Source organism: Scardinius erythrophthalmus (assembly GCF_964197995.2).
Source record: "Scardinius erythrophthalmus genome assembly, chromosome: 5".
Classification (NCBI taxonomy): domain Eukaryota; kingdom Metazoa; phylum Chordata; class Actinopteri; order Cypriniformes; family Leuciscidae; genus Scardinius; species Scardinius erythrophthalmus.
The window spans coordinates 10,870,151-10,889,114 of NC_138225.1; the positions used below are offsets into that span (position 1 = coordinate 10,870,151).

An 18,964-nucleotide genomic window follows, 5' to 3' on the forward strand; every position below is an offset into this window, starting at 1 on the left:
GTAACCAATATGAGGCATCAGAGGGATCAGCTCAAGTAATACTGGGCTACAGGCCTAGTTTCTCTCTCCAAATAGCTATCAGTCAGAGGCATGAATAATGAATGGGATTTCTGCTGTCCTGATACTCTCACACAATAGCGACCTTGACCAGATTTCATACGAAATGAAAAAGTCCACTCTTTTCTGGCAGGGTATATCCATCTACTTCAGGGGTTTAGGACTGAGCAGTAACAAAGCCCATTTCACCAAGTTGATTTTTAAGCATAAAATGAGTATCTCGCTGTAGAGGCTCATGATTTGAGAAATGCATGGTAGGGCTGGGTGACATCAAAATTGTGGCTTCGTTATGAGACCATCCACTGATACCTTGGTAGGAATACTAATTGTATTAAACATATTTACACTATCTGCAATAATAATCTTACTTGCATACAGTACGGTGACCCCAAAACATATTTGGACACATTTAAAAATGTCTGAAATTCATTGCATTAGTGCCAAATGCAAATAAAATAATGCTATTCTTATATATATATATTCTTATATACAGTATATATATATATATATATATATATATATAGAGAGAGAGAGAGAGAGAGAGAGAGAGAGAGAGAGAGAGAGAGAGGGAGGGAGGGAGGGAGGGAGGGAGAGGATAGCATAATTTTATTTGCATATGGCACTAATAAAATGAAATTCAGACATTTTTAAGTGTCCAAATACTTTTTGGAGTCACAGTAAACTGAAAACTGTGCTTGCTATATTTCTTTAACACAGATATGCCACTTATTTTGATATACATTGCAATAAGCTTTATGCATTTTTAATTGTAGTTTCAGCATCCAAATACTTTTTGGGGCCACCATATATAGGTAATATTTGAAAAAATATATATTGTATACTTGTAGGGCTTTGATTATAATTAAACTCCAAGTTCAAAAAGAGTCCAACTTACTACTTCCCGTATGTAATTAGATAAACAGTTATAATCTCAAATTTGACAAATGCACTAATTTACATTTATACTTGGCATACAAATTTGACATTGACATTTATACATAATATTTGGCAAATACTTTTAACCAAAACATTCACAGTATACATGTAATTAGTTCATCTATTCCCTGGGAATCAAAACATTTCCATGATCTTGGTGTTAGAAATGTTTAAGCTAAAATTCTGAGTAGCTTTACATTGTCGTCCAGGTCAGACACCAAAATATCCAAAATAATGATCTCAAACTGTGGTAAACCATGGTAATTTTTAGTACTGGTATGCCATGCAATTCTACAGTGTTGACTGAATTTCTTTTTTTACACACTCACACACTAGTGTTATGAAATAACACTAACAAGCGCTTCAGGGAAACAAAAAACATTAATACATTTATTGCACATGCAGGAAGCTAACGCCACCTTATCACTTCTAAAATATTAATCTCTTATATCCCTGGTCATTTATATTTCAGAGAATGTCCTCATGCATTATGGAGTGGACCGCTGGATGCCCTTACCTGATGGGGGCAGTCTCATCTCCTTTGTCCAGCCAATCCTGCGGTGGGATGATGTACATGCACCAGAGTCCCCAGTTGTAGCCATGAGCTGCATTAGCATATTGCTGCACCTCAAAGGTGTTGTACTTGATATTATCTATCGCAGGGAGGATTATCCTAGTGTGATCTTCTTTCACTCTGGTGAGGATAGGCTCAGCCCTGAATAAGTGATAGAGATCAGAAAGAAAGAAGAATAAGAGAGAGAGAGATCGGGAGTTGAGACATACTGAGCTTTTCTTACTTCCAGTACAAATAGTGGCCGTTATATTCCTGCTACACAGAGCAACAGAAGTAAAATCAGAGTTAGGATGTCAGTGTGAAATGTTCTTAAATTTTCTTAAAACATTCTCCAAAAGGCCTGTGCCAGAGGATGAAAGCAGGACTGATTGGGGAACTACAAATATTCCACAACTGAGAAACAACACTTGCCTGTATTAATCTTCTCAGATTTCATCCATATTGTCCACACAAATCAAATTTTTGAATGTCATAGGAATACCAAATTGAGCCAAATATTTAATGAGATTGATGAATAATTAAGGTTGTTGACTAGGTGTTATATTCACATTTTACACTGTGCCTTTTTGAATTTGTGAAAAGTAATACAATTTGTACATCACACAGTACACATACTTGATTGTAATGCACAAATGCCTCTAGTAAACTGACACTGTAAATAACCAAAACAAATCAAATGCCAATTTTTCATTCAATTCATTCATCTATAGTATACAGCTTCTGTGTTTACTTTAAAACCAATGTGGCTGTTTCCAAGAATAATCTTGGTTAGAAATTGATTCTGTCCTTTTTGTAAATAAGCTTGTATTCCATTATCACAACCAGTGTTGGTTTAAAAGGAGAACAATCAAGCCTGGCAGCGTGATCATCACATATTGACATCTTCAGCAGAAGCAAACACCAGACTAATAAGAAAACCTGCAAAAACGTTCTGTCAGTCCCTCCCATCAATGTCCTTTTTGTACCTTCTCCACCTCGCAAATCATTTTTGTCTACCGTTGCTCTTTGTCTTCTGAATGTACTATTTCTTAGCTTTACATCCTTATATGTCTCTTCCTTTGGTGTCCTTCGTCTTTTTTTGAGGTCATCCTTAAAAAGCTCAATCACATTAAGGTAATGATCAACACGGAGACATGAGGTTTAATAGGGCTGTGAGTGGGGCTTTCAGAAAATAAAATAAGCCCACTGAAAGGCTTCTTAATGTAAGTGTCCAATTAACAAGGAAAAGAAGGGTTTTCAAAGGGCTGCATATTGGTATCATCTGGGACAAAGGTCTTTTTATGGGGAATGAAGCAGGATTTCCATGGATAGAGGGACAAAAGCTACATAGTGTTACCTTTTGTAACATTACAAATGTCTTTATTGTTATTCATTGTTCTACTTTAATGCATCCTTGCTGTATAAAAGTATTAATTTCTTTAAAAAAATCTTACAGACCTTAAAATTTTGATGGGTAATGTATATATACACAGAAAAATGCATATCATATACAGAATAACAACAAGATTTTTGCCTTTTTATTCATAGATGAGGATGAAGATAGGATAAGAAAATGTCACAAGCCAGATTTAAATTTGACTCACTCATGCATAAAATCTAAGCACTAGCCTACAGTCCAAATCTGCTTCCAACCAACTATTGCAATTTGTAGTACAAGCTGCATTTAAACATGGTGCAAATTGTCAATTTATAATGGTAAATAACAACAACTGATAAAAAAAAAAAAAAAAACTGATCTAAAAAAAAATAAAAATAAAATAAATAAACCCTGTCAATCTGCTATTCTACTACAGACGTCTGCTCTTTCATGAAAGCCTGGTCCCGAATAAGCACAAAACAGCACATGTGGGTAATGCCCTTGCAAGAGAAACCATCCCTCTTGTGAACCCATCTATTCATCCTCTCTGTCCTTGGGCCGCTGGCGTCATAACCTGGACTAGCTACATGTAAGATCCCAAAGGAGCCCACTCTGGGCTATAAAAAACCTGTGGTGTGCAGATAAGATTCCATACGTGTAGTCTACTCTATTGGTTATCCTGTCTTGTGCTGGTGAAAAACAATTCTAATCTGATCATTTGCTTAGTAGAGTATCCATAGTAAGCTGAGATGCTAAGAAATGGTTTAGTTGAGTGAAAAAAAAAATCCAGTGTGATATATTATATAATGCTAGCTGCAATATGAGAAAATATAGCATGCAAATAAATTTTATCATCCTATTTTATAGGGCCCTAGTTTAACGATCTAAGCGGATGGTCTAAAGCGCAGGGCGCAAGTGCACTTAAGGCGTGTCTGAATCCCCATTTTGCTAGTTTAACGACGGGAAAAATGGTCGGGGCGCGCGGTGCATGGTCTAAAAGGGTTGTCCCTATTCTCGTAATGAGTAATGGGTGTGTTTTGGGTGTAATTTCCCATTCCCTTTAAAAGCCAGTTGCGCTCACACCATGGCGTATTCGCTATTGACATGGTGGAATTTGCAAGCGGAAAGACTGAACGCGTCCCCAGAGAGCAAACGGATCTGCTCGTGTGCGAGGTTAAAGCGCGCAAGCAGACCATCTACGGGACAAGCCAGATTCCATCATATATTTATGTAAACAAAATTCATCTTTTACATTGTAATCCTTTTATTTTTTAATATTTGGCTAGTTTGTGTGCTGCACGTCCCTGTGTGTGTGATAAGCAGAGTGTACGTGCGTTGTGGACCCGCCTATAGGTGCACATTACTACCGCGTCCTTTATATAACAAAAACTAAATTGCTTTATTTCGGTTGCCTCAAAATAGCAACGCGTCAACAATGCACGTGAACACACCTCATTTTCAGAACAGCACACCCATGGGCGCAAATGCATTTGCTATTTAAACAACGTGGCGCAGGACGTGAAAATGATAACTGCTTCGGGCTAAAACTAGCAAAAAACACTTGTGTCACGCCTGGCACTGCACTGCGCCGGATGTACAGGGCCCATAGTCTTACGTCATCACTGAGTGCTAATATGCATACCCACTGAATGCAAGTAGGAATCTGTAAATGAAAGGAAATGTTACAGCCCACATTCCATTCACTCCAGGATGTCACATAAGAGAACAAACACAAAAGAAAGAGTGGGGAAAATCATCAAAATATAACCTTACAGTATCACAGAGCCATGACGCGCACTAGAGAGCTACATAAGGCTCAACTCAAAACAAACATATCAAGTGCCACAAAAGACAGTGTGGAGGGAGTAAACAGAAGGAGAAAAATAAGAAGAAAAAAACTTCCAGAATATAGACAGGAATAGGAAAATCAAAAAGTAAAAAAAAAATATGCTGCACTGCATCCCCTAAGATGAATGTTCAATTTTAAAAACTACGTCCTTATACTAACACAGCTGCCAGTAATTGCTGGGATTAATTACAAAAGGGACTCTCTTTGGTATACAAGACGGGGTGTGCAGAAGGGCAACAGTGATCAGTTCTTTCATTACCCACAGGACACGCTTGGATATTTCCAAAATAGATGTAAATGCCAGACACAAAATCAGAAATAATAAATAGGAGAAAAAATGTTGAGGGAAAATCTTGTATTAACAGCCTTAGATTGACTACATTTAAAATGTCAGGTTTAATAATGATATTTTGTTTTGGTTTATTCTAACATCATTCCTTCATGTGCACTTTATGTATATAATGTCTCAGACAAAAAACAAATCTGCATGCATCTTAGATACACAGTGGAGTCCAAAACGTCTCCAGGAATCTGATATTTGAAATGTAATTTAAACACTGAAATAAACAAAGAACATAAAAGTACATATTTTGGATTTTTTTAACATTTTAAAACAAAGGAACATGATATTAATAATAATCATCATCATAATTTGCAGATCAACTTTTTACTCAAATTATTATGCTGATCATGTAATTTGTCAGGAAAATTTCTGTATTAAATATGAAAAATGAAGAACAGAAGCATTCTCAGTCTCAGACAGTACAATAACAAACTAAAACTGAAATAAAAATAAAAATAATTAAAGCTTTATATAGAAAAAATGACAAAAGCACAAAACAAAATAAAGAAATCTAGAAATAAAAGATTTCGAAATCTAAAAATAAAATAAAAAAAGGCTAAAAATATTAATAAATACCATAACAGAATACAGTCTGATCAATGATCAAATACTGAAAATGTAGATTCAACCTGGGACTTTAAAACATACAATCCCACAACCCATATGTCTATCTCTCACAGCCACGTTTTCATTCATGTCAACTTAAATATGGCGCCTACCTTGACTAAGGTCCATGGGGTACATCATAAATCACTTAGTCGAAACAATAAAGCTCTGTAGCCCATGCACAGTCTCGGACAATTTGCTGAGTAAACGGATCTCTATCACCCACATGCTTGACTTGGCATGTCATCGTATGGAGGTAAGTCCTGCTATCTTCCCTGTCTTCCTCCCTTTACAGATAGTCCAGGAACACAGTCCTTAGAGATTAGCCCTCAATTCTCCACAACTGATGAAACTCCTGTGTGACATATCCAGAATTAGGAAAGATTCTCTCATGTGCCTCTATCAGAAAATGAAATCTTGCCTCATTCACTGCAAATATCCCATGAACTGCTTGTGTCTGCTTAGTGTGCAGGGAATAGTGCCTGGTTAAAAAAGGTTAGTCTAGGGCAAAATGTTCCCCAAAGCTTTTTTATTCCTGTAGTGGGATGGAGGATTTAATTTTTTACATGCTGTTTTTAAGCACATTATGAATCTGTTGAGCAGCTTAGAAGCTGGGAAAGATTTATCGCCTTTAGACATGTTGCAGCCTGTCACGGTAAAGCAATGTTAGCCTCATCCTGTTAAATGTTTTACTTTTCCCCCTCCTAAATATTTATGAAATGTTCCCAAGAGCAAGTACATCATCCTCACAGTATCTGAGTGCTCACTTCATAATAATATGCTCTAAAAATACACAAGCTCAATTTAGACAGTAAACTCATTATTAGGTTGAAAATTGGCCACGTGCAGTATCATCCATATTAATTAACCATAAGCACAATGATTAATCACTTACCAAATATGATGAATGATTAATTTAACTTTCCAATAAGCCTGCATAAATACGTAGGGAAACCCCACAAAGCACCCCCTTACAACTCCAACTTCCATTTTGGATTAAGAGTTCCCGAGTTAAGCTTGAGCTTCTATCTTACTTGTTTTTATGAAAATGCTTGTTAAATTAAGTGTAAACTAGATACATATTACACTAGATACATATTACATATTTTATTTTTGCAGTATGAGTATCATTGGTTCTATAGTGGAGGTCTGGCAGTGAACATTTCACAGTGAGCTTTTAGCTTCATTTTGCAAGTAGCCTACTGTGTTTGTACTTCCAATTGACTAACTTCAAAAATGCTCATCCCTCATACTTCATTAGCTTTAATCACTTCAGATTTTTCATCTGGAGTTCTTCATCAAGTTCCAGTAGATTAGTGTGGTAAAAGGTGAATCAACAATTATGTAAAGCAGCTCTAGAAAGTCTTCAATGATGCATGCAAGCTAACCTGTCTTTAGTTCTGACAATATCACATTCAAAGGCTCTAAAACAGCACAAGCAAAAGCATAATGACATTTTACCAATATCACACGTCATATAGAACACTTTTAATTCACACTCACACTCATTCACTGTGTTTCCATTAGCTTCTTAGAAATTTTACACTTGATTTCAAACCTTAGTAAGAACACAAATTACACCTTCACAAATATTGACCAGACTATTGGCTCCAAATACAATTAAACCATTTAGTGAACCACAGATTTAAAACTATTTCAAAACTGTTAGTGGAATAACCTAGTGGTTAAAGATTCAATTTGATAATCAATAGGTTGTGGGTTCAAACTGCACAAAGGGGAATCTATAAACTATCATCATGTGGCCTTGAGCAAGACACTTAGCCTGACATTGTTCATGTAACAATATTGTACACTGATGAACTGTCAGCTAAATGACAAATTTAAAATCATTTCTATCCTGAGATTCACTTCCTGAGATAATAAAAGCATCTAAGAAACTATTGATTTAGAAACCGAAAGGTGATTTCAATAGTGCAAACAGAAAGGCTTTCATTGGGAGGGACAAGGCAGTGAATCCTTGGAGGTTTGCTTGAAATGTTCATGTGGGCTCCTGGAAAGGTCATCCAAGTGAAAGCTATGTATTGATTAATGTTTTCATTGAGACACTGAGGTCAGAGTTTAACGTGAATCCCATTAATCATTATTTTGAAAGTATGTGACACCAATTATCGAATTTTTGCTTTATTGATTTTTGAGAGTGCCTTTCTAACCAATAAGCAACTGTGTGGTACATGTCAGATATTATATTATAGAAATCGCTCCTCCATGAAATCACTATGGTAACCACCATTAATGCATTTCAGTGCTGTGAAATCATTAAATGGAGATTTAAACTGATCTGAATCTCTCTTCTAAAGTCACAGGCGGAATTCCAGTGCACATCCTATATATGCAAGACTATCAGTGCATCCCAATCTAGAATATTGAAAAATGTATGCTAAAGGTGCCTAGATTGCTATGTTTTCAAACTTTTAAAGGCTAATTCACACTGCATGGAGAGACCAACGCCGATAATAAACAAATTACAGTATGTTACTTCTCAGACATTTCAAGACCCAACGAACATGTTCAATCGGTGAAAATAAGCAACATACGCCAACAGGGGTGTTAAAGTGTTTTGCCATCTGTCGATGCAGAGTGAATTAGCCTTAAATTGTGCACACATGCATTTAGCCTAAAACAGTTTTTAAAAATGCCTGAAAAAAGTCAACAACATTTTAAATGTATAAGATTAAGTAATTATGAATGTTAAAGTAATACATTGATGCTAAAGCTTACAGTATGTGACAAAGGGTTCTATGATAGTTTTATACCATGTTATTGTGTTTAAATACCAGTTTTGGGGGTAACTCATTACAAGTAACTTAAAGGGTAACTCAACCCCTGGTCAGAGCCTGACTCCACCCACTGGCAATATGTGAAAAATGCTGGAAAAATGGGCAGAGCCCAGCGGAGGGGATGGTGGGGTGGGGGGTGGGGGCGTCTCTCTGTAGGCAAGGGCGTGGTGAGCTGGTGCCCTCTTACGTCACAGGGCACCACAACTTCCAATAGGAAAATTCAACTGCCTTAGCCACCGTTCAACCTGAAGAGGGCAGCACTCAGACGTTTTTACACCATAAATTGTAGAATTAAAACACTTTATACCCAAATGTCAAAAATTTTACTTGAATCAATAAAGAGCATTAATAAAGCTCCAGTCTTACAGATCATTAACTAAAAAAAGTTGGTTTAGTGTTTAGTTACCCTTTAAGTTACGTAATCAGATTACTTTATCAAGTAATTAGTAAAGTAACGCATTACTTTTTTAATTTATAACAAAATATCTAAGTTACTTTTTTTAAATAAGTAACACTAGTTACTTTTTCACATTTATTTATTGACAGCTCTCCTGTCCCCATGTTGAGAGAAATAAAGTGAGGAGGTGTTGTGTGCGCTGTGTAAACATGATAGATCTAATTCAACCATACTAATAAGCAAAAATTATTTTAGATTAGATTTAGAAAAAAGAGTGTTGAACTTTCTTCTCCTGCAACTATTCTTTAGTCCAGAATGGTAGCACAGCTGAAAGGTTTGTTTGTACGGCGCCCTCTACTGAACAGGCGTATATATGCATTTCTTTCAGCCTGAGGCTTCATTTCACTTTTGGTGTGAAAGGGCCTTTACATTTGCCAAAAATATAACTTTTTTATTGTTATACAAAACAAACAAGCAAGCCCAGCCCAGGTGAGAAAAAGTAATGCAAAAGTAATGTAATGCAATTAGTAACTTTTTTTGGGAGTAACGCAATATTGTAATGCATTACTTTTAAAAGTAACCTTACTTGTGAGTACAGTACAAGCACTGTACTCACAGTATTTGTAAGACACACACACACACGCACACAAAGTGCAAGTGCAGCGAAGTCCTGCAACTTAAACAAGGTCACATTCTGGCCCACATAATCCATCTCAGTTATCAGTCTCTGACATCCTATATTGCCATAATATGAAGAATAGGATGTTTCGGCACCTTTGTTTATGAATATATTTATGGCCACAGTTATCAAATCCATTGAAGCAAAGGTGAAAGCATAGCAATAGCATGTTGTACACAATTTACATCTATTTCAGCAATAATCTTGTGGTTGCACAGAGCTTTTGGTGCTGTTGTACATGAGAGGGTAGTAGAATAAGGAATTTGAAAGATTAAACTGAAATCCTGCATGTTTACACAGCTATCTAAATGGGGACTTTCATTAGACTGTTATTTTAATATACAGCTACTTATAAATATTATAACCTAACCCTAATCCACAACCCTAACAGAAATCTTTCTGCATTACTAAAAAAAAAAAAAAAAAAAAAAAAATATGTTGAAATAGTAGGCACACATACAAACATTGTGGTTCATTAATGGAGTCCTGTTGACACGATCATCACACACATGTGTTTGGGGGGAGGGATTTTACTTCTATTGTTTTTATGCTGGTGATATTTTCTGTCCCCTAAAACTTGGCAGGTTCCCACAATACAGATGATTTCAGGTTTTACCTACCTCATGGGGATATCTGATCTCCACAATGTTGCCAAATCTCATGCACACACACAGGAGAAGACAAAATTGATGAAGCTGAAAAATTTAATATGTGTGCCACTTACGGGACTAAAGGGAATAGAAAAAATAAAGATTTTCAGGTTTTTATGCAGGTTTTCCAAACACTCCTACCACCCCATTCCATGTTTTCCATCATTTGGTCCTGCTCAAAATTCGAAACTCTTAATCATATAGAAAAAAGGCTTGTGAAGACAGCGTAAAGGTTTGGAACAATGTAAGGATGTATAAATAATGGCAGAATTCTCATTTGTGTGTGAACTATTCCTTTAAGATTAATCATGTCATTTAATTTTTATCTTTAATTTTTATCTTTTATCTTTATCTTTATCTTTAGGTTATGTTCCAAAAACATTTAAACTGGCAGTTATAAAACCTCTCATTAAGAAACCACAATTAGATCCGAATAATCTAGTAAATTATAGACCCATTTCAAATCTACCTTTTATGTCTAAAATACTAGAAAAAGTTGTGTCCGCTCAACTGGGCTCTTTCTTACAAGAAAATGACACCTATGAAAAGTTTCAGTCTGGGTTCAGGCCGCATCATAGCACTGAAACTGCGCTCGTTAAAATCACAAATGATTTACTTTTAGCTTCTGACCAAGGCTGTATCTCAATATTAGTTTTACTTGATCTTAGTGCTGCGTTCGATACTATAGATCATACAATACTCTTAGATCGACTACAAAATTATACTGGTGTTCAAGGACAAGCATTAAGCTGGTTTAGATCGTATTTATCTGACCGCTACCATTTTGTTTATTTAAATGGAGAAAAATCTATCATAACTCCAGTAAACTATGGAGTGCCGCAGGGATCTGTGTTAGGCCCTCTATTATTCTCAATATATATGCTGCCACTTGGAAATATTATAAGGAAACATGGAATTAGTTTCCATTGTTATGCTGATGACACTCAAATCTATATTTCATCACGGCCAGATGAAAACGCTAAATTATCCAAATTGACAGAGTGTGTTAAAGATATAAAAGATTGGATGACGCATAATTTTCTTTTATTAAATCCAGACAAGACAGAGGTACTACTTATCGGTTCAAAAAACCACCCACAAAACCTCTCACAATACAACTTTAACATAGTAGGATGTCCTGTTACTTCATCCTCTACAGTAAAAGACCTGGGTGTTATATTAGACTGCAACCAGTCTTTTGAAAATCATATTTCATATGTTACAAGAACAGCCTTTTTCCACCTTAGAAACATTGCTAAGCTACGTAATATGCTAACTGTTTCTGATGCAGAAAAGTTAGTTCATGCATTCATGACCTCGAGACTAGATTACTGTAATGCGTTATTAGCCGGTTGTCCTGCATCCTCAATAAACAAGCTACAGTTAGTCCAAAATGCCGCCGCTAGAGTTCTAACTAGATCAAGAAAATATGATCATATAACACCGATTTTATCATCTCTACATTGGTTACCTATAAAGTCCCGTATTAATTACAAGGTATTGCTACTGACTTATAAAGCCCTAAACGGCTTAGCTCCAGTCTATTTAACGGATCTTCTATCGCCCTATAATCCATTGCGCTCTTTAAGGTCACTAAATTCGAGGCTTTTGGTCATACCTAGGATATCTAGGTCCACCAAAGGAGGGAGAGCATTTTCACATTTAGCACCAAAACTCTGGAATAGTCTTCCGGATACTGTTCGTTGCTCAGACTCGCTCTCCCAGTTTAAAACTAGATTAAAGACGCATCTCTTCAGCCAGGCATTCATATAATACTTTTAATCCTACAGTTAAATCCGACCTCTAGTTCATAAACGCCAGAGGAGAACTGGCCCCCGACTGAGCCCGGGTTCTCCCAAGGTTTTTTTTTCTCCATTAGGTCACCTGATGGAGTTTTTCGGTTCCTTGCCACTGTTGCCTTTGGCTTGCTCAGTTGGGGATATTTGGGGATATTTAATTGAATTAATCAATCAACGATACTATTGATCAGCATTACCAAACGTAGACGTTCCACTAGAAACAAACATTGATGTATTGTTCTAATTTATTACTGTGAAGCTGCTTTGATACAACCTGTGTTGTGAAAAGCGCTATATAAATAAACTTGACTTGACTTGACTTAATTTAGTTAAACTAGCAGCACCAAACCTAATAACAGCTTCCCAAATACTTCGAAGAAGAAAGTTGGACTGCTCAAAACAATCAAAGCCACAGTGTTTACAGTCTTCAAGAAGTCAACATAAGAATGGCTTACTTAAGTTCAGCACACTAAACTGGGACAAGAGCAAGTATTTTTGAACTTGAAAAAAAAATTACACGCTTCAGCTTTAAAAAATATATCAAAAGATCAGACAATTACACCCACAGAAGGAGCTGATAAACAACTACAGTACGCTTGTTTATATTGTTGTGGGACATATACCTACAAGGCTTAGATTTTTTGGTGTTGCTATTGAATTTTCTATCTAGTAGACTACCACATATATAATTAAATTTCAAATTCTCTAATGTATCACTGTGTTTCTCCCTTTAAATCAAACAAAGCTCCCAAGAAACCTGAGGCATAGATGCAGGAAGAAATTGAAAGAGAAAGAAAAGGTGTGGGAGATCGGCGAACCAGTGTCAGACACAACTTTGAACAATGGGGACTGGAAGAATAAGAAACTTGGGCAAAAGGTTACAGCGGTGGAGGGCTGGACATACTTTTCAGGGGGGGGGAAATGGCCTACAGATGAGTGCTCAACAATATCAATTATCAGTCAACTGTGTAATGACGCACACACACACGTTTACCATTTCAGAATTCAACAGCAGATGATAAAAGACCCAAGTCATGAATAATCAATAATGTTCAACAGAGGCCTTCTCCTGTATTCATACAATCACAGCTAATTCTGCCAGTCTACCGAACACTGTGCTGGGCCACTCTATAAAGGTTAAGCGTGTGTTATAAATAATGAAATTCTGTCAGGAGCCAGATGCTTTAATTCAGGCATGTATGTTCAGCACAAGTACAATGCATATTGAAATACACACCGATTGTGACTTGGGGTGCAAAGGTAGATCTTGTTCAGCTCAGGCAGCTGAAACATTCTGAAATGGAAACACCAAGATGGAAATAAAAACATCCCTGAAATGTTCCAAAAATAAGATGTTTTGACTTCCAAAATGTAATTAAATACCTGCATTTGATTTGAGGCTGCAAATAAAATGCAGAATTGCAAGGAAGTGTAATTAAATTAGAAAGAAAAATATAGCCATTTTAACAACCAAAGCACATTTGGCATGGCAAACTCTGAATGCTGACTTAATATATTATTTGAAAGGTTTTTAAAAATCATAATTCTGTCATTCCAATTCAGCTCAAGTCATGTGAATGAATAATGAACGAGTTTAGAACACTGTGTTCTGTCCTGGAGAAAAGGTTTTGTGTAAGTCATAGTAGGTGCAATTTATGACCCACTGGACTGGCTGTATACTCTATCCTCATGTGACACACACGCACATCTTGAATCTGACAGGCCGACAAGCTCAAATTTGGATGGAATTACAGGCTGTGGTATAATTTGTTATGTGCTGTCCACAAGTGTCACTCACACTGAAGACAACACCTTTAGAAAATTACAGAATTCACAATCTAGAGCTCTACAGACGACAAGCTAAATTACTCAAGCAATTGTATGAGTAGTAGAGTGACTACAAAATTCCCCCATGCCAAAATCTGGAAAAATCAAAACTTGTTTGTGTAATATAATGTAGAATTTGTAGAATTATAAAATAAAATAATGTACCATGCACCATGCACCAAAATACCATGAATGTTAGTTTACATAATATATAGTCTCCTATTCCTTGGCCATAGTACCATGCTCAACATGACTTCCATAAAATGACTACCCCTAATATTACTGATCCCCTCTGTGCATAAAAGTTGGCAACAGTGATTTGGGTTGAAAAGATTTGCTGAACCTGCCGGGAGCTAGATGTAAGGTTGAAAGATAACTTGTCAGACCATAATACCCTTTCCGTTGCCCAGTGGTCCAGGTTTTATGCTCCATGCACCAGGTTATGTCTTTGTCTGTTGGCCTAGGAAACAAAAGGATTCGGAGCAACATCCCTGCCATAAATCTGAGCTTTGTGAAGCTCATGACGTTAAGTTTTTTTCCAGCTCAGGTCACAGAGGATTCAACTCTGTGGTCATTTTTAAGGATCTACTTCTGAGGCACTTAGCAACTGTACTGTGAAATATCCATCTACTCCTCTTGGGAAGGAAAAAAAACTTTAAGCAAGGACTTGAACTGGCCTCACTGATAATTGTTTATTTACAAGCTCTGTCTGGGTTGTTTCAGAGCCTGTTTAACTAAAGGAATTACTATGCTCATCAAGTAAACATAGCCACAAAATTTAAGCAAAACAATCCACATGGCATTCAAGTGTTCACTATATGAGCACCTAGTTAAAATTATGTCAAAATTGAAATGTCGCTCCAAACCTGTATGACTTTATTACTTCTGTGAAAACACAAAAGATATTTTAAATGCTTCAACTGCTTTTGTCCATACAAGGAAATTCAAAAGGGTCCAACACAACATTGGACACAGCTAACAAACAAAGCACTGAAACATTCTTCAAAATATCTTCTTTTGTGTTCCACAGAAGAAAGAATGTCAGACAGGTTTGTAACGACTTGAGGTTCAGTATTTGCATTTTTTGTGAATTTACTTCTACATTTTAGAAACTGTTGTTCTTAGCATATATTAAATACTTCACAGTTTCTGTGACCGAAGCTCTTGCAGTTCAGATATTGACTAATTGGCCTCTTTGGATTTCTGTTAGTTGCCTCCTGTTACTTTGAAACTTACACATCAAAGTGCTAATTGTCAACCCTCCTGCATAGCACGATATATCCTGCCAATATGAAATCAACTTGCCTTTGAAGCTTTGCTTTATGTCAAGTTACTTCAAAGTTTAACACGTGATGTTTCTATAAATAGAAAAATATTTCTCATCAAATGTGGAACATATTTCAAACAAAATAAACAATATATCCATGGGAAGATCTGATGGTACAATGACTAACAATAACTATGTGCATTTAAAGTCCCGGGTAAGGCGGTTCTATCTGACAACGACAGGGTGACGACGAAATGATAGGCTGGTGATGACATGAAGAGAGGAGTTCATCACAGTTCAGAACAGATTTTATTTTTGAGTTTGGATATGATCATCCTGTGAAAGCTAACAGTATGTTAAAGGTGCCATATCATTAGGAATCACATGTTCCTTGATCCTTTGACATACATGACCTTGATGTACTATGAAAACATATGCTAATTTTCGAAACTTCTGCTCATTTTACATGTGAAGAGGGTGTTTCTTTAAGGCGCAGCAGCAAAACACATACTGTTTATTTCAATCAGACAGAGGGTGGAAAATCAATATGAAAAACATTATATTAAAAAAATAATGTTAGAGGAACGCTTAAGGAAGAAAATAATAAATTATGATATGACCCCTTTTAAATAAAACACTAAAATGCATTTCATTTCCGACTGTCTCATTTCACACCTTGAAATTTGGAGCTCGCACAGAAGCAAAACCCATTTAAAATGAAAGAGCAATCCAAGTTTTGCACAAGAGAAGCGATAATGAAACAAATTTAATTTTGGCTCCAAAACAAGGTATACATCTTCTGTCTTTCTGACCGCAGATTCAGCATCATGTGGCTGAGACTGTGGCCTCATTCAGTGATCATCTCTCCATTAAATGTTTATGTTGTGGAACAAAGAGGAAAAGCTCATTAATGGTTAATCCATAATTCCCCAAAGGAGGTCATAATGGGAGGCCTTAATGAGAACTCATTGCTGTTGAGCTGATGGAGGTGACAGATGAAGGATGCCTAAGTTCATTTAAGGATTGTGAGTGCGGGCTGGTAGTGCAAGTCTCAGCACTTCGGAGCTGTTTCGTGTTTTTGGAGGCAACAAACAATGGATTTATTCCTCTACCTGGACTGTATAGGTAGATTCTGGAGAATCGGTTTCAAAAAGAGATCACGATTCTCCCATGACAATCGAAACAGACAACTAAAAAAAAAAAAAAAACAATTTACTAGAGGTTCTGACAAATGATTAATTGCTGCATTCTATTAATAAGAATTATTTATTTTTAAAAACATTGGTACGAATGAATGATTCAATGATTTTCATTGTTGAACGTTTCATTACTGGATGAATCAGCGTTTTTGAACAAATCTCTTGAATGATTCAATGAGCCCTATTTTAACGATCTGAAACGCAAGTATCAAATGCGAAACGCAAGTAACTTTGTGGGCGGATCTGGGGCGCTGTTGCTATTATACCGGCGGGATAAATGACTCTTGTGCCGGACGCTAATCTAAAATGGGTTGGTCTGAAGTAGCTTCATTACTCATAGGTGTGGTTTGGGCGTAACGTGCAATAAACCAATCAGAGCGTCATCTCACATTCCCTTTAAAAGCAGGAGCGCTTGTTCCATGGCGGATTGCCAGGCGCACACCAGGAGCGGTTCACAGCCAAGGAGACCGACGTTCTCCTCAGGGCCGTAAAAGACAGAGAAGTGACATTGTATGGGGATGGGAGAAACCCACCAAAATTAGCTTTGGTTAAACAGGCGTATAATAATTAAATGTGTAAGCTAGATTTATGCCTATTTTTTCACATCTTCATGGACACCACAATGATTTCCCACGTGTGGAATATTTTTCCTTGTAATAATGTACGGTTTGCAAAAATGGCAACTGCTGCGTTTGTGTAAATGAGAGAAGCAAAGTGTATGCGCGTTGTTGCCCTTAAAATAGCAACTGAATAACGCGCCACTGACTTTAGACTAGGTTTTTCCTGGTCTGTGGGGGAATTGTTTTCTGGAACTGCAAAATAGCACCAGGGAACGTTTGCGCCGGAACCGTCGGTTAAATCATTCCCTAATTTACCGGCGTGCGTCTGTGGAGGGAAAAGTCAGCTGTACATCCGGTGCAAAATAGGAATGATACATGCGTCGGTGTAGAAAGTCAATTGCGCTGGGTACAAGATAGGGCCCAATGACTCACTCATAAAAAATGCACTTGTTGCATTACTGAAAGAATCAGCGTTTTTGAGCAAATTGCTTGAATCAATGATTCAATGACAAACAAATTTTTTAATAGTCACTTGTCCTAACCTAGTGGCGTAACAATGTAATCGATACAATCGGTATTTGAAGCGCCAAAAGCTTACTTTCACTACTGCAGACATCAGTGTTTAGATCTGAACTATGTATGTTCAAAGTTTATTTAAGCCCAAAGGTCGATTTTTGGTGCAGCAACAAATTTGTATAACAATAAAAACATAAAAAACAAACAAAACACAAACAGGAAACACAACATTCTTCCATCTTACATGTTTAAATGCCATACAGCAGTGGGAATAAAATAATGCCTATATTGCTTTTAAGTTTAGACAAGCATTTTAAATTCATGGAACAGTGGATGAGTACAATCTACAAGAATAGCTCTAGCTTTTTGTAAGACAACCCATTCAAAACTTGTACACGACAACTGCTCTCTCTGGGTCAGCAGTAGCGCATACACAGATTTGATTGTTGCGGTGTGATTTTGTCAAAGGTTTAATAGACATAGCCAAATCGTTGTCATTTTGGAATAAGATTGTGTGGTTGTTTGAATCGAGATTGTGATCTTGTAACGATTAATTGTGCAGCACTACTGGATTGACTTTAAAAAAATACATTGGTCATCAGTGTGTGTTGTAGTTTGGATGCCGGTTCCCAACCAAACCAGCACTAAACGGCATACATCAGCTTGAAAATACCTGCAGCCCATATCATCAAAAAGGAAAAATGTTATATATTGTATGGCACATCTTATTCATCCATTTCTGAGATCATTAATCTATCAGTTCATTTTTGACAGATGCTTTAGAAAAAAAATCCATCCGGCAGCTCTCTTCGCTAAAGTCTAAGCTCCCATTGATGTCATGATGAATATTCTCTGATAAATCAAGCCTTTGTCATAAGAAGCATCCCAGTGATACTCTGAGTGGCGAGACAATGCCTCATAAAATAATAAAAGACTGAATCCCACTTACCAGGCCATGTTGAACTCCACGTGGGCGTCAAAGAAGCCCACAACAGGAGCAGTGGCTGCGTTCCAGCCGTGAATCCTGGCCCGAATGAGTCCCTCTCTCTTACTGTTCCTCACGATCTTCACCAGGCCAGGATATCGCTTATTCACGTAACGATCCAGATTGAACTTCAGCTCCACTACGAGAGAAAAACAGATCATGTGAAGCCAAACTTCCTACGTCAATAATAGGGATCTCGACATCTGTCCATTTATTATATGAAGGTCATATTGTTTTGTAAAGCCTTTTCCATGCCTTTTTGCGTTTCTTTTGTTTGTTACGTTTATGCATAGGCTTTATTGTTAAGATATTGATTAATAATGGTTATTGATTCAGTCCACCAAACTTACACATTCTAATCTTCTAAACAAAGAGTGAAATATCATTATTTGTGTGAAATTTTTCTCCAAATAGATAATTTTTTTGTGATGTGTTGTGTGATGTGTGAATAAAATGGATCAAGGTAAACATAATCAAGGTAAAAAAAAATTTTATATTTTAAATATATTTTTTGTCATCAAGCTGCAATTTTGTTAAATTATGCAAAAAGTGTGAATTTATTCAT

The 18,964-nt window shown here is 36.6% G+C and overlaps 1 protein-coding gene across 1 annotated transcript in view; it reads right to left on the reverse strand.

Annotated features, from left to right (window-relative positions):
* The window catches only part of galnt9 (polypeptide N-acetylgalactosaminyltransferase 9), a gene marked incomplete at both ends in the record, with an annotated part of 85,407 nt that overhangs the window by 28,226 nt on the left and 38,217 nt on the right, over positions 1-18,964 (reverse strand). The window contains 2 exons of the mRNA XM_081366417.1: positions 1,511-1,708; positions 18,364-18,538. Of these exons, the coding sequence (XP_081222543.1) occupies positions 1,511-1,708; positions 18,364-18,538 (373 nt within the window). The remainder of the gene's footprint in view (positions 1-1,510; positions 1,709-18,363; positions 18,539-18,964) is intronic.